The 16,251-nt window shown below is 33.2% G+C and overlaps 4 protein-coding genes across 4 annotated transcripts; 2 read left to right on the top strand and 2 right to left on the bottom strand.

Moving 5' to 3' along the window:
• Window positions 1-530: 530 nt before the first annotated feature.
• Window positions 531-8,386, top strand: LOC108567324. The gene is made up of 9 exons (XM_017927713.1): window positions 531-668; window positions 5,576-5,976; window positions 6,035-6,142; window positions 6,223-6,396; window positions 6,502-6,685; window positions 6,742-7,153; window positions 7,210-7,709; window positions 7,768-7,965; window positions 8,027-8,386. Exons 2-9 carry the CDS (start codon window positions 5,653-5,655, stop codon window positions 8,104-8,106), a joined length of 1,980 nt encoding a protein of 659 aa, XP_017783202.1. The 5' UTR covers window positions 531-668; window positions 5,576-5,652; the 3' UTR covers window positions 8,107-8,386.
• Window positions 8,387-9,150: 764 nt separating this feature from the next.
• LOC108567346 (arrestin domain-containing protein F) lies at window positions 9,151-12,725 on the bottom strand. Its single transcript, XM_017927758.1, has 7 exons — window positions 12,647-12,725; window positions 12,285-12,591; window positions 12,143-12,223; window positions 11,977-12,069; window positions 11,662-11,909; window positions 11,439-11,587; window positions 9,151-11,382 (listed from the first exon to the last, which is right to left on the bottom strand). The coding sequence occupies exons 2-7, from the start codon at window positions 12,352-12,354 to the stop codon at window positions 9,423-9,425; spliced, it is 2,601 nt and encodes an 866-aa protein (XP_017783247.1). The 5' UTR covers window positions 12,355-12,591; window positions 12,647-12,725; the 3' UTR covers window positions 9,151-9,422.
• A 397-nt stretch (window positions 12,726-13,122) lies between these two features.
• On the top strand, window positions 13,123-15,097 carry LOC108567274 (TBC1 domain family member 19). The gene is made up of 6 exons (XM_017927639.1): window positions 13,123-13,351; window positions 13,409-13,876; window positions 13,927-14,139; window positions 14,188-14,325; window positions 14,376-14,737; window positions 14,794-15,097. Exons 1-6 carry the CDS (start codon window positions 13,250-13,252, stop codon window positions 15,044-15,046), a joined length of 1,536 nt encoding a protein of 511 aa, XP_017783128.1. The 5' UTR covers window positions 13,123-13,249; the 3' UTR covers window positions 15,047-15,097.
• On the bottom strand, window positions 15,051-15,929 carry LOC108567275 (protein cornichon homolog 4). The gene is made up of 3 exons (XM_017927641.1): window positions 15,741-15,929; window positions 15,240-15,562; window positions 15,051-15,181 (listed from the first exon to the last, which is right to left on the bottom strand). Exons 1-3 carry the CDS (start codon window positions 15,816-15,818, stop codon window positions 15,115-15,117), a joined length of 468 nt encoding a protein of 155 aa, XP_017783130.1. The 5' UTR covers window positions 15,819-15,929; the 3' UTR covers window positions 15,051-15,114.
• Between the last annotated feature and the right edge of the window lie 322 nt (window positions 15,930-16,251).

Raw genomic sequence — 16,251 nt, 5'->3', positions numbered from 1 at the left:
ACCTCGCAGAATGTTGATGAGATGAGAAGAAATCCACTCTCATATCTGCAAGAGCGCGCTCTTTGTTTCTTCGGATGCTTCTGCGGTCCGTCTTGAATGGAACCATAAACTATGTTCACCTGCAATAATTTATCATTCAATTAAACATAATTTCTACAGAGAACAACAATACAATCCCCGCTCGCTATTACCTATACTGTTAATGAGTAACGTCTCGTGCAGATTCAGTTTAATGCAACAGAAGTATTTTCTAACTCCGGTTGAGATCGTCGCAAGGGCCTTTCCGGCTGGCCACTGCTGATGGCTTTAGGTTGCGTCTTCTATAGTACCTGAGTACCTGAGGACTTTTGTATGTGAATGTTATATACGCCGATGACCTCACGAGGCAATCGGAGCGCGCGTGTATTGAGGAGGACGAGTGTGTGTAGTATAGAGTTGGACTACAACTCGTAACCAGTTGCTCGCGCGATTCCCTCATAGACGCACCATTTGTTTTCAAATTTTCGAAATAGGAACTCTCACAATAACAAAGCTTTTTAATACGAACCTTATGTGCAATTTAACAATTACAAAGTGCTTTTAGTTAGTTAATAAGTGTCTAAATATTTAACAGTAATACGAATTATCTGGATTTCAACCGAATCGTTCTCGTTTTTCATCGACTTAAGGTAATTTATTCATTCATTCATTTCAGTCAACATATTCATTCATATCCCAAAAAGTATTTCCACCAATTAAGGAAATATTCGAATTTTTATTGTTTCAAATATTTTCTACACAAAATTCGAAAATGTATGTAGCGTGTATATCTATTTGAGTTTTATTGCAAATATATGGTAATAATATGTAAAAAAAAATAGAAAGTTGTTTTGCACTGAATAGAGGATTTTTAAGTACCTGCTAATACACAAACGAAGCAACAATTCAAATAAGTCCTTTTACAAAATTTTCAATTCGTTTCAATAAAGTATTTAAAAAATACATTTTCAATAATTGAATATCGTATATTATTTCATAATAAGAAATAGCGCCGTGTGATTAATCGTTAAACTAAATATATTTACCTTGGCAATCATTCAGATTAAAAATACTAATGATTCACGGACGCTCGAATGGAGTTAAGAAATTAACGACAATTGCAATCTCTTTAACGCAATCTTGGATACGTTTTAATATTAGTCTCTCGGAATGAATACAATTTTAAAATAATGGAGTCGTTCGCCATGACCTAAATTGGATGTTACATTTCGTAGCAAAAAAAAAGAAGAGAAGAATATGTGTCTAATTGAAGAAGAATGATGAAAAAAATACACGCGGGTTTTAGGTTAATAAAGTCGAAAATTTATGTTAATGGCAAATGCATGATGTCATTTCTTCGCGGGTGACTCTATTTGGTAACGGGAAGTGTCCGGCTATGATAATTGTTTGTAATCTGATGTTGCACATGGATTTGTTCGAAACGTATTCAATTATCATTGAATGGACTACTGTTTCCTATTAATACACATATGCATTATTAATAATAATCTAATATTGAAAAAAATAGAAGAAAGAGTAGTAGAAATTTTAGTTTAAATTTATTTTGAAACTATAGTAGAACGCCGCGCGACACAAACTATTTACAAGAACGCGGACGAAATGAAAAATAAAACAACTTAAAAATAGAATGGCAGGTCTTACGCCCTTGTTATTTGTCTTCTGCTTTGCGCGACACTAAAATTTAACTTTATTATTGTACAAACTGCAGAACGCTATTCTTTTACGACGATCCCTAGAGTTTCAAAGTCCTATAAAGTGTCATTGAAGTAATCATCATTTTAGGCTATAAACTTATCAGATCCAATTAGTTTATGTGTTTCTTCTTTGATAATAATTATCTGGTTTCGTAACTGCGGCTCGGACAACATGTAGAGTTAGGATGCGAAACGAAAACATTAAAGTTTCACAAACTGGTCACTGGACATGATGTCACGGATATTTCGGGGGTCCTCTAAAAGTATAAATTTGTCATAATACGTATGTGTCCCCCACACACACATACACGTGCTACGGCAGATTGTGAAGTCATCAATTACGGAAATATCTCCGTCCATCTGGATTCATAGTTTTGCTTCAATTTTCCTATCATACGTGTAATCCAATCCAATCGAATACAAACGCATTTGTGCTTTCACCGCACAATCCCACTATTTACTATTAAGTCACATACGATGCTAATTCCTGTGACTACTTGTGGCTTTCGTCGGGATTATGCGAGAGTGGCGCATGTTAAACGTGCAATTAGTGTGCGCTCTGGAACTGCCAAGATTATTTTCAGGTTGACATTGATGTTAAAGTTTTTTTTTTGCAAGAGCAACAGCAGTTCATTTCGCACGCTCTAAAAGCTTTTATTCGTACCATCCCTTTATTGCCTCAACTCCCCCAAAACCCTTGCAGCAAATTTTGATTGACGCATTGTTTGCACATCTCAAGTATCCCCGTCGAATCATCAAAATCTAGTCCCACTTTCGTAAAACTGGGTCAATATACATAGACAGAACATATTACGTGCAATTTGCCATCATCATCCCTACTTTTTACATTTTCAGTATTTTTTTTATATATTATTGATCCGTTGACCTATTAACTAACATTCTTTACATGCACTGCTGTAAATTATATCCCTTTCATTACTTACACAAATGGGCGTAACAGCTTCTATGATTATTATTTCCGTTATCACATATTCCATACTTTTTCTATTATATTCTTCATAACACAATGCTTAAAGTACGTCAACACAAAGTAATAACAAATAACATTACATTTATCTAGTATTATAAATATATAGTTAATTATACAATATTGAAAACTACTTATCAAAAACAATATTCTAACGCATAAGTAACATAAAATAATATTTGCTGGCTAAAACTAGAGCAAGACATTTTAGTGCACAAACACGATTACGGATAATTAAAGTTATATAGGCATTTCATACATATCAACTTTATTTTTTCATTCCTTTATTTTGCAAATGAACACTGCAGACTAACGAAAAGTTACGACTGTTATTCATCGTGGATTTACATACCCTTGAAATTAAATATTCACCCTATTAATACTTTCTCAGGGGATTAAAAGGGTAGATACTGCATTGTTGACCGTTTTCATTACTCTTTTTTTTGTAGCTGCAACTGACGTTCAGATATTAATCTTGATATATATGCACATAACTCATTTATGCAGAAAGTATTGAGTTTTACGTCGTTTTTAACGATGCACTCTTAACATACTGTTTAAGACCTATATTCTATAAACACAAAGAACAAATTGAGCATTCAAACTTAATAAAATAACATAAGACCATAGGTCTTTCCTAATTTCCCAATTTCCTTTATTTTATTACATTTTTAACAAAGTATTGTATGACAAAAAATAGTAATATATAAATCATATTTTTTAAGTGTTTAATAAACTTTAAAACATACATTTATAATTAATGATAATTTCATTGTACATTAATTGTTTTAACTTATACATGTTAATCTTGTTATAACGTTAAAAAACATATGACCTTAGTACATAATATTTATCTAAATCATTTGTTCTATTAACTGGCCTTTATATTGATGTTATTTCAACTTAAACTATTATCAATTACTCTAAGCATGTGTTTAAATATTCTTTTTTTAAATTATTTAATTAATTTATTTTATATATAGTAAAAGTGTATAATAGAAATGTTTCTATTGTTTCTACAGCTTGAATTCATAACTGATCGATGCTTCAATGTTTCTATAAATACAATTATACCTGTTTTCCATTTAATTATGCATTATGTAAGCGGCGAGTGCTGCTACTATTATGAAATGTAATCAGTAGAAATAGAAATAAAAGTGCGCACTGGAAGGAAACTGTACGCTCATAAATTATGTATGTCTGCAAGTAAACCTTATGTACTGGACTCCATTCATGGTGGCAATTATACCAGGTGATAATATCTTTTTATGTTGCCCCCCGTTCGCTCGAACGGAATACCAAGTGCACTTCTTTTTGTGCGTTTCCGCGCAGAAAGGGGATATTCTCACTTTGAAAAAAAAAATGGAAAGAAAGGAAAGAAGAAAGGACGATGTCGCTAAAGTGGTGTAAATATTCATAGTTGCTGAAAGTGTAATCCGCGAAGAACGGCAACAAAATACACAAAATAGAGATACTTAATCTGCTTTTGACTTTTGACACGGATCGATGATGTCATTGGTTATTTATAGAGAGAAGGAAAGAATCAAGAAGGCACACACTGTCCGTATTGTTCATTCTCTACAACGCCATTCTTTTGTTTTCTTCCTTTAATCATAAGATTAAAGCCATTCCATGTAAAACACGTAATTCATTACAACAGCTGTAATAAAAGTGCGTGTTCCAGTTCCACGCGAGTGTCCGCCACGTATATATAACTATCGATTTTACCTTTTTTTCTCTTTTTTCGTTGCTCGTTACCTTTAAAGCTACGCTATAAATTAGATGGACAGGCGCCGATTATGTACTACATTAATTAATCTAATAAATTTTCACACGAATGGGGTCGTATGGACGCAACACCACAATGGCAATGTTTCCAGGTTCAGTAAAGCGTGTAGCCTGGAAACACATCATATGGAAATCAATTTGATAACTCCCAAGCCCAGACGGTCAACAAATTGTTGTTCCAACGTCCTTCATTTTGTTTTCTCTATATAAAATTAACATATCTTACCTCATTCCAAAGCTATTACATTATACTAAAATAACCTTAAATAAAAAATATATGTAGACATTATTTCACCGGAAAAATATTCATTCATGCTAAGTTTTGAGTAATATCTTTGCGGTTATTATTAAATAGAAAAAACCGACTAATTATTGAACTTCATGAAATGAATAGAATTTCATAGTAATCGCGCGACTGTATTAATAATACGTAGAAGAGTATCGAATCTCTATGATAAATCATTGCAGAATAGTCGTTTCCTGTTGTATCTAAAATATTACGAAGCCATGACGGAATTCCCATTTCGTTCACCTCGGCCGGAAATGATGAATTAATTTTACAAGAAACTAATTACGTCACAACGCAATTAGTTTGCTATGAACCATAAGGAGAGGAAGAACAATACTACAAACAAAGACATGCGGTGCCTATTTTGGGATGAAAAACGAATGTTATTTACATATAGACGCTATTTCTTTACGCCACCCGCATTTTCTATTGGATAACACGGTCTAAACATGCGGCTCCGATTTATCATCGAATTAAATGTCAATAGATTTAAGGAAATAAATAAAAATTAATGTTGTAACCTCGTCGAAGAGTTTATAATTAACATCGTTGGCCTAGCCTTAAACCCACATCAGTCCCAATCCAATACCAATTCGAAGGAGAGAACAAACCATAGTAAACACATTCATAGAAAGCATTAAACGCGCCACTGTGTTGATGATGATGATGACGATGATGTAAGCCCGACGAGAGTTGCCGGCCTTCAACCTCTTTTACCTACATTGTGTATTCGCATTTATTACATTTTGAATTAAACACATTTTCCGTCGCTTGCAGATTATGGGAAACGTGTTACGAATCCACAGATGAAAGGAAAAAGCTAAAACAAATACTAAAAAATAAAATTAAAAATCATGAAACACATCAATAGCAGTTTGATATCGCTGAAATGCGTCCTCTTCTTGTTCTTCGGCGGAATGGGATGTCTGTTTCCGTTCCTACCGTTGCACATGACGCTGAAGGGATTGAGCGTGGAGGAGGCAAAGATCATATCGATAGTGGCACCATGCATTGCCCTCATCGGACCCGCCATTGCTGCTCCTTTGGCAGATAAATTAGCAGGAGGACCGGAAGGAAACAAGCGGAGTAAGACCGGAAGATATTTGAGAGTCATGATCGCAGTTTGCTTCATCCTGGCCGCGATTTTCTATTGGCTTTTGGCGGCTGTCCCTACGATCGTAAGTTGTTTGGATTCACTCTGAAAGTAGCAATTACAATAATCATTGCGCGTATCAGGTACGAAGCCCACCGAGCGTGACATTCACATGCGACCCTAACGGAGGTACCATTTTCCAAGAAAGATGTGGCGTCGAAAAAACTTGTTACAACTGGAACAGCGACAACGTGAGTATCAATTATTTCGAATTGTAAATGTTTTGATTCCGATAAAAAAAAAATTAAATAATTTCCCTTTGTCCGTGCAGCGCGGATCTCTTTTCGTGACCAATTGCCGGTTCACGTGTGAAAGTTCCATGGAGTTGACCAGCGACGTGACAACAATATATCCCGACCAAGACACGAGCGTCGCTTCTGACGAATACGACGAAAACGATTACAACGAGAATGATATCATCGTGGAAGACGATGAATCGTCTGCGGTAAATATATTTTTTTCTTCGTAATTATTACAAATTAATTAGTGATGCATTCCGCACATTTAGACCAAGTGCGATAATACCTTATAAACCATTTATCTTTTGCAGAAATCGCAAACAACGGATGAAGTCGTTCCGCATCCGCATTTGTGTTACACAGACGCAAATGGATTTGTGGTTTGCGAAGTTTTCACAAAATACTCGAAACCAATCGATCTGAACGTCAATCTATTTCCATCTAAAACTGGAAATGCCGAAGAAGACGAAGATACCATTTGCACTTATCCAATTGGTACAGTTCTAACACTGTCGTATCGAGTATCAATAACTAAATTACTTAATTTTCAGGTAGCGACTTCCATTGCCGAATTGCGCCAGAAGTGGAGAGTAATTTAACCAAAAGTACAAATTCTTGCCATCCGATTGTTAAATGCAACGTGTACGAACCGTACCGCTCGAAAAATATGTTAAAAGTTTCCGAATGCGGCTACAACAACATTAGTTTTTGGCTCTACCTCTTCATAAGATCATTCGCAGACATCTTCCCAGCTACGGCCGTGGCTCTCTTAGCTGCTGCAATCATTATAGCAACTAGAGAAACATCAACAGGTCGAGGAGACGTTGGCAAACAGTTGGCATGCGGAGCTTTAGGTTTTGCAATTCTAGCACCGATAATTGGAGCTATAAATCATCCTATCGTTTCTCTGATCATATTTTCAGTCCTTATGGTCCTAGCCGCGTTAATAATCTTATTCGATAGGTAAAAATATCCTACATAATGTTTACAATTATTTTCTAATAGTCGAATACTTTTAGTAAAATGCCTCTGAGTCCTCCAGAATGGTGGTGGCATACACAATGCGGTTTACTAGCATACCCAATGTCTTCTGTAAGAAAATATGGATTCGAAATCGCCGGTTTGGCTGTGGTTTTAACAATGCTCGGCGTATTCTGGAGTGCCATGGATTCTTACCTCCCATGGCGTGTGGCCGACTTATCCGGATCACCACTTTTAGTTGGACTCACCATTACTGCAGGAGCATTGCCCGCTGTTCCGTTCTTAATTTTTGCAGAGAAAATCGTCGACTACTGTGGACACACGAACCTTCTGATCACCGCCTTCACATTTTACATAATCCATTACACGAGTCTGGCTGTTATCGAAAACGCCTGGCTTCTGCTCATTTGCGAAGCCTTTGAAATATTTTCATTGCATCTCATGTGGACAACTGCCATACTTTATCTTCGACATTTAGTTCCCAGAAGATTCACAGTTTGCGGTCAAGCTCTCCCAATCATAACACACTTCTGCATCGGTAACACCCAAAATCCAAACATAATGAATACGTTTTTTAATACTTCTTCCTGTTGTAGGCCGCTTCATCGGAGCTTTGATTGGTGGCATTGCGTACTCCGAAAGTCATGAACAATTCATGCAAGTACACAAATGGTTCGCCGTTGCTGCAGCCATAATTGCGACTATTTATTTCTTATCCTATCACTTCTACTTGAAGCCCAAATGCGCGGCTCCGCTAGCTCAGCCTCCGAGGCCAGCTCCTGCTACTGTCAATGGTTAGCCAATCCAAAATACAACAAGATTATCTAAAGTACTAAACTTAATTTTGAATTCTAGGTGCCAACACCAATGGTTCTTACACTCCATTAAGAGTCTATCACAATGGAAGAGCGAAGAAGGGACAATTTAGGTACTGATTTTGCGTAAATAATTTCAATGTCACTATACATTATAATCCATAAGGTGTTCATTTTTTGTTATTTTCCTTTTTTATTTATAAATAATTTTATACACAAAACATATTTTTTGAAAATATTTATATGCACAATGTAAGGTGAGTAACCCAAAAAATAGGAGGATTCTCGCTGTGCATTGACCCAATTCCAAAATAAATTGAAATGAAAATGCAGCTTTAAATTTCGATGTGACACATTGTAATTATTAGTTTATAATACGTAATTTATATTATTTTAGGGACAATTGTTTTTTTTATATATATATATAATGTATATCTGCTTAAAGAAATGCTATTTTTATTTCACCCTATGATAATAATATATTTGTAATAAATAATAGACAACTTGGATTCGAAACTATATAACTTTATTTTCTATAATAAAAGTAACTCAATTTGAGTTTATTAAATAAATATTGGTCAATGCCAACAAAACAAAACATTTTCATATTTATTTTTACAAAACAACTGAATTTGCTTAATATGATTGGACAATAGACATAATATCGACTACACCATACAACATTTATTAGTTATTATTAAAATTATAACTAAAACTGTGTATTTACATTAATATATGTGGTTAGACAATTATATATCCAAGCCAATTTGATATACATGGGATATACTTCAGACAAAAGGTAAGTTGCTAAGTTTTCAAATCATAGAACATATATATATATTAAATATAATAAAATAAAATAATATTTTTTTTTTACTGCACTTTTTAATACAGATTTCATTAAGTTATAATTAAATATCTTTATATACATATGCGTTGATTTATTAAGAGCGACAAGATGAATTTTTAACATTTATCTCAGCAATTAATTTGTAATTATCTATAGACTAATATTGAGCATATAGATAAATACCAAGGGATGTAAATATGACTGTACTAACACATACTGATTATTATTATGTAGATAGATTTAAAATAAAATAATAATTATATTCTATTTTCTTTGCATAAACTTATAAAATGTTATATACAAAAATAGTATGTTTTGCTTTTAATATAAAATCAAAAATAATATACCCAAACAACAACAAACGCATTTTTTATGAATATTTCATCATCAATATCAGCACAACTTGATAATGTTGTTGATGAATCTGCCTATATGTATATGAACAGGGTTACTAACGTATTTAGATACTGTGATATAAAAATTACATTTCATGTATCACAATATATACTATTTGTTATGAATGATCGAATCATCACAATTACAAACATATACATATATGCAAATATTTATATCAATCTAACAGGAATTACGTCGTTGCTATAACCTCGATTGCAGATTCAGTAGTACAGTGTGCTTCAAGTGAAATTTCGCTTTCTACGTTATTGCATAAACCATTTTTACAATTTTTATCTTCTTCGCGACTTTCTGTTGACAAATTTTCCGTTCCAACACTTGCATTATCTTTTAAAAAATCTGCATCAGATTCCTTGCTTATCGAACTTGACGCGTTTTGTTGTACCTCTTTGTTATTCTCGTCTATACGATTTTGTAAATTTTCTTTACAGCATTCATCAATTGAAGACATCGTATCGTCGCTTGTCTCTGTATGTATTTTACGACCATTTACATTTGTCTCACAGACCGCCTGGTTATCTCCCGGTATTAATTCATTATTCTGACAATATTTTTGCGAAGATTCATTGCAGTCTTCTTTTTCTGTCGCCTGCGACAGATTTTTTAAACATTCCCTAGTTCCATTCTCGCACGAATCTTCAACATTATTTTCCAAATCAGCTCGCACAGATTGAGAAAGAATCACTTTAACGCTCATAGCTCTCTTGATTTCCTTTTCACTTAAATCTGTTCTCTTAGCAAGTTTCGATATTGAACTAACATTGCTTACTTCTTCACCTTCTTCTTTACTTCCATTTAACATTTTCAAATGAACTGTTTCAGGTTCATCTACAGATTCTATTAAACTATTTTCATTACTTTTATTTGTATTCTCGCCATTTTCAACGCCAATCGGTAATTCTTCATTCTGTGTATTTTTTTCTGTATCACTATTAGGAGTTTCTTTTTCAGATTGTACTTCTGAATCTTTTTCAATATGTTCTTCTGAATTGTTTTCATTCTCCACGACTTTATCCGTACCTTCTTGTATATCGTCTTCTCTGACTACAGGAATTTCTACTTGCTCAATCAGTTCTACATTATTCTCCGCATCTATTATTAGGTTGTCCTGTATAGGGATTTCGATCGTGTCTGGGGGCTTAATTGGTTCAATGTCATCATCCTCGTCAAGAATTTCTACAGTTTCAATTTCTTCCTCAATCAACTTAACATCGTCATCGTCGTCATCTTCTTCCACTATTACTTTTTCTTCAACTTGTTTTACTTCCTTAACAATCTTGTTATTTCTGTAGATTTTCATTAGTGAAGCAGGAGGTCGTACTCTTAATGAGTTATTAGTTACATGTAAATTACGCTGATCATTGAATAAAATAATTTCATTTTGATTTGCTTTGAGAGTAGTATTAGGCTTCGTCTTTTTCAAATCATCCATGAACTCATTTCGTAAATTTTTCCTGACTTGAATTAAGGAATTAACGGAAGTACTGAGCAATTCTTGCAATTTGTTATGCACAACTGCTAATTTTTCTACAGTTCCAGCACTTTTTTGCTCACTAGACAATAAAGATATTTGGCACGATAACTTCTCCGTAATATTTCCAACCAGTTTAGTGGCTTTCTCAAACCATGGCTGTTGTTTGTCCACTTTTGATGTCGGGTGAAAATTGTAGACATGAGAAGTTCGAGGCCCAACTTGTCGTATGGTGCGAGTCACTGGTAATGATAACTGCTTTGGAAGCGCTATGCGTAATGAGTTTCCACTCACCGCATTGATAGTTAATGGTTTCTTTATTGAGATTTGCTTCTTATTCTGCATTACGAGCACCGCAGCATTGTTAGCAGCCGGACTTCTTACAACGTTCTGTGTATTTTTAACCGGAATATTCAGATTAGGTTTCAATTGATTTTTTATCGGTACCAAAGCTGGAGCAATCATTCGCCATGGAGCAGACACGGGATTACGCACTTGTTTCGCTTTCAATTTCTTGTTTTGTTCAAGATTTATATCAAAAGTAACATCCGTTTCACTATTATTCCTTTTCCTTTTAATTGGACCTTTACTTACAGGTTTATTACAGCATAAAGTACAGTCTCTCTTTAATTCATCTACAGAGCCTCCTTGTTTAACAATCCTAAAAATTTAAACTATTTAGTAAATAAATTCTAACTATGAGCATATCCTGCATACTTAATTTTATCTTTGATATAATGGTACAAAGAATTGCATATCAATTTTAAATTGATTAACTGTTTTGGATTGCACACAAAACATTTCCAGTCATCACTGTCTCTAATAGAGTCTAGTGTCTTTTTTCCCAAATTTCCACGTACACATTTCTATAACAAAGGTAACAATTTTATATTAAATGATATATATTAATTTGTAAACCCAATTGAAAACCATATCAAACCTGACAAAACACAAAAGCACAATCTGAGCAGCACATAACTTTGCCACCTTGACCACACCAACGGCAATATAATTCACTCCCATCTTCATCCTTCTCAAAATCCCCACTTGTATAAAAATCATAACAACCTTTACAAAGCAGGACATGTAAAAGGGGATGTATAAACCTATTAAATTGATTGATAGGAGCTGAACCCAAATGTATGTTACATGAGGTACAATGCAATTTCATAAACTGAACTGCAGGTCCTAAAAAATGAATATTATTTTTATATATTTATATAAAACTGTAATTATTATATATAAATGAACATACCAACATTAAATAATGTTTTCTTCAAAGACTCTTCATGATCTGTGAGAGTTTGTGGTATTTGAGATACATCAAAGTCATCATTCTGCAGTAATACTGAAAATATATAACCGATAAGAATTTAAGCAAAACATCAAATCCAATTGAAATGTCAAAGTAACAGACTTACATTTGATTTTTTCATCTTCTGTTAAATCTTCATTTAAGTCATGAACACTCTTTCCATCATCATTGCTGCAGCTTGAATGTCCTATTGAAAATTAAAAATATATATTTTAAGTCTGCTATATGTACTATGTCAAATAGAGTACCAAGATCCAATGGTGTATCATCTACATCCATAGATATCTGTGGGCATAACAACTGCTCCATGATATCCATGATTGCTTGTTGCTTTCAAAATTTTGAATTGTCTCCAAAACTCTAAACAACTTCCTTTTAGGTTATTTATTATAAAACATTTGAAAATAACAGGAGAAACAGCCCCCTAGAAAACCTTCTTGATTTACGCGGGCACAATAATACTTTTGTTTATACTGAACACATCACATAACCTCAAATACTTTTCTTATACACTTTTAACCAGAAATTAAGGTATATTTTGTTCCTTTAGCACATCTGCAAATAAAACAATACCTTTACAATTCGTTAACGATAGCCCGAAATACTTAACGATACTTAAATTATTCTCTACCAACAGCTTATCTTATAGGAATTGTTTCCCCTAGTTTTATTCACTTAATTACTAAATTTGTTACTTGGAATTTTTATTGAAGATGGCGTTATCAATGTTTTCCCGCGCTTTTTAAACTTTTTTTAAAATAAAATCTAATTTAATTGCAGCAACTATAAAACAAACATGTTTTTATTGTCATGTTTTAGAAAAACTAAAATTTTATTATTGAGTAAAATATTTTTGTTGTTCAAGATATTTCATTCGTTTACCATACAGGTTCATGGCGTACGTCCAAATACGATTACTAGAAATGTTCTGAAAATATTTTAATATACCACTTCGAGTATCACTGTAAAACCACTACCCATTTCTAAAATAGGGCATTTAATTTCTTTTAATTTTATTATAATAATGTACATCAAATATGCAGCAAAATTGTGAAATATGTAATGATTACGTCATAAATCGATTAAACAGGTTTCCATAGCAACTATATAGGTGTTACTGGAGAAACTGAAAGTAACTTCATATTGTTCTTATTCGGCGTTTCAATTTGCTTTGATTGATTCAAAATTAGTAGAGTTGTCGAAATTTGTCACCATGGAAGAACTTAAAGATAAAGGCATGCCGCATACCTCTCAGAAGATCTGCGACTCCATTCAAAAACACCCCTCGTACATTGGTTTCATTGAAGAAGTGCAGGTAAAGCACTGTTATATAACTATCAAGGAATAGGTATTATATAGATATTGGTTTTAGAAATTGGTATCTAGCTCCAATGTGAGCGTGAACAATTTCAACGAAACATTAATGAAAGCAATGCGCGAAAAAGGAATCGAGTGTCATATGAAGAACAACGTATTTCATTGGGTTGCATCGAATAAGAAATATAAAATGGATTCCCCGATAGTCGACTTGGCATTTTTTAAACGGGCCCAAGTTCAGTGGGACAAGAGGATTCACAAATCATTAAATTCGATGTGCTCGGAATTAGGAATTACATTGGCAAGGGCGCGGTCTTCACAGGACAGGGAGGAATTATCAGAAAAATGGGGAGAACTAAGTAATTATGATATCGACGTTAGCAAGTATAGACCTGTATATGCGCCAAAAGATTTTTTGGAAGTGTTACTTCATCTGAAAAGCCCAAACTGCAAAGTCTATGATATCGATCCTAATTGGGAATTCGCCCATTTACCAATTAAAGTTAAAGATCTCCCGGAATTGGTAATGCGAAATTATTAAAAATCAAATGTTATATAAAAAATATTTTTTAGAGGCAACATTATGGCGAGTTATCGAGAGGCGAACAAATTTTAGGAACTCATACTTATGGTACACTTTTCGAAGCTGAACGAATTCAGATTGGAGAAAGAGTGTTAGCTCAACACTACGCTCCAGTTGCTCAAGAGTATTTGAAACGTGGCTGTCCAAAAAATTTGCGCTCCGAGATGTGGTCTTTAGTCCTTGGGGCTGACATAAATATGATTGTACCATATTTATTTTAGTTTATCAAAAAATAAACTGATTGATTTTAGCAAAGCGAATATTACGAATCGTTGAAAAACCACACGCTCTACTACGATCTGATGATAGACAAATTAATAATCAAGGATATCCAATTAACGGCCTCGAATGACGATCAGTATTTTGTTTTCGAAGATGTTCTATATCAGGTAACACCATTATTTGTGCAATTCTTAATGGAAATGCACGTAGTTTTTAGGTGATGTTATGTTTCATGCGTGATGGCGATATTTTGAAGCATATTTCCAGCCAGCCAGGTTACATGCAAGTTATTTTGAAAGGAAAGCAACCTACATCAGAAAACACAATGACTTTTCCGCCTAGCGGAGTAATACCGTTTCACGGTTTTACGATGTACGCAGCACCTATATGTTACCTATTCCAAGATCCGTTGAAATTATACTACGTTTTTCGAGCATTTTACTTGAGATACTGGCATAGACTGCATAGAGTATGCGGCCATGAGCAAGGAATCGTGTCAATATGCTTATTGTTCGAAAGGCTTCTGCAAAAATTCGAACCGGCACTGTGGCACCACTTTCGGGAAATTTCAATATCTCCGTAAGCATCAATTACTATCATACCCTAATAATGATTACAAAAATATTTTTTCATAGCATAAAAGTGGTTTTTAAATGGCTGATGAGAGCGTTCAGCGGTCATTTGCCACCAGAGCAAGTATTGCAATTATGGGATTTAGTTTTAGCATATGATTCATTGGAGGTAATTGCTTTATTGGCTGTAATAATTATGATCTTTAGGAAGGACAATTTACTGCAAGTGACTACATTAACTAATATCGAATCAGTATTAGCTGATATTTCGTCGATAAATGTTATACCTTTATTACAAATGGCATTATTAAAATAAAATTTTCTGTTTACATTTTATTGCTAATAAATAAATAAATACATCAAGTGGTTATATTAGTAAATTCTTCAAAATTCCATCAAACCCTCATCATCTCTATTGATAGGATCTCCCTCTAACAGTGAAACAATCATGCTAAAATATTAAAAATATAAAGATCCATCAAAATACTTGTTATAAATTATAATCTTACCAATACAGATATCCAAAGAAAAATATCATATAATATCCTATGAAAATCATACAATCCCTTAAATGCCTCTTCAATTGTCCCCTGCTGTGAATTTCTGTGGGATCATACACACCCATATTACCACATGGGGTTTTAATTATATCATATAGCATCCAAGCAGCTATTGGTAAATTGATAAGTGATAAAATCCAATGACCATGAATTAATAGTAGAAATGTCAAAAAGAGATGTATTCCTAATTTTGGCTTCACCCAAACATTCAATTTTGAGCAACATTCTTGGGCATTCAAATAATCTGATTCCAAATCTGTTAAAATTATCACCTGATAAAAATATTAAGTACTATACCATGTACATGCAGTTGCCTATTGAAACAAAAAATAACGAAATAATCACGATGTAATTAATAGAATTATACGTAAAATACTCATGTATAAATTAATAATAAATAAATGTCAGTTACAGTATTGATGATATGCATATAAGTAGCAAAAAGGATACATAGTAAATCTGTAAAAATAAGATTAATCCGCTAACTATTAATGAAAATGCGAATAACAACGGATCGGATAGAAACATTTTAAGTTTCGATTTAAATTTTTATGGCTTTCTTATACACTCAAACCGAACCAAATTAAACTGACTTTTTAGGTTAGAAATTTGTTACCGTTTGGATGGATTACATTAAATAGGCAACTTCGTATTTTTTTAAATTCAGTTGAAATGTTTAAAAATACTAGAATCGCTATTTCTACTGAAATGAAAATACTATATGAAATACAAATACTATGTATCTTATACTTTCTTTTATGACTTTAAATTAATACAAATTGTATAATAAATTGCCTAACTTTGACTTTCCGGAATTGTCAATATTTGTTTATTCAAATATTTACTGCAGATTAAACATTGCGTTTATTATTATATAATTAAATAGTTATATTTACAAGATTTTAATATAATTAACATATTATTTATATTATTTTATACTAGATAGTACAGTATTGAATTT

This window comes from Nicrophorus vespilloides, unplaced genomic scaffold, assembly GCF_001412225.1.
Source record: "Nicrophorus vespilloides isolate i.1.1-1 unplaced genomic scaffold, Nicve_v1.0, whole genome shotgun sequence".
Taxonomy (NCBI): domain Eukaryota; kingdom Metazoa; phylum Arthropoda; class Insecta; order Coleoptera; family Silphidae; genus Nicrophorus; species Nicrophorus vespilloides.
The sequence above is the reverse complement of the archived record's forward strand: the minus strand, read 5'-3'. Positions and strand labels throughout refer to the sequence as shown.

Coding starts and splice junctions, on each gene's coding strand:
- LOC108567324 (XM_017927713.1), top strand. CDS start 5,653: ATGAAACACATCAATAGCAGTTTGATATCGCTGAAATGCGTCCTCTTC. Junction 6,397..6,501: donor AAGACGATGAATCGTCTGCG/GTAAATATATTT, acceptor TATCTTTTGCAG/AAATCGCAAACAACGGATGA. Junction 7,710..7,767: donor CATAACACACTTCTGCATCG/GTAACACCCAAA, acceptor TTCCTGTTGTAG/GCCGCTTCATCGGAGCTTTG.
- LOC108567346 (XM_017927758.1), bottom strand. CDS start 12,354: ATGGATATCATGGAGCAGTTGTTATGCCCACAGATATCTATGGATGTA. Junction 12,224..12,284: donor TGATACACCATTGGATCTTG/GTACTCTATTTG, acceptor AATTTTCAATAG/GACATTCAAGCTGCAGCAAT. Junction 11,383..11,438: donor TATATCAAAGATAAAATTAA/GTATGCAGGATA, acceptor TTAAATTTTTAG/GATTGTTAAACAAGGAGGCT.
- LOC108567274 (XM_017927639.1), top strand. CDS start 13,250: ATGGAAGAACTTAAAGATAAAGGCATGCCGCATACCTCTCAGAAGATC. Junction 13,352..13,408: donor GTTTCATTGAAGAAGTGCAG/GTAAAGCACTGT, acceptor TATTGGTTTTAG/AAATTGGTATCTAGCTCCAA. Junction 14,738..14,793: donor CGGGAAATTTCAATATCTCC/GTAAGCATCAAT, acceptor ATTTTTTCATAG/CATAAAAGTGGTTTTTAAAT.
- LOC108567275 (XM_017927641.1), bottom strand. CDS start 15,818: ATGTTTCTATCCGATCCGTTGTTATTCGCATTTTCATTAATAGTTAGC. Junction 15,563..15,740: donor TATTTTTACAGATTTACTAT/GTATCCTTTTTG, acceptor TATTTTTATCAG/GTGATAATTTTAACAGATTT. Junction 15,182..15,239: donor TTCTTTGGATATCTGTATTG/GTAAGATTATAA, acceptor TTAATATTTTAG/CATGATTGTTTCACTGTTAG.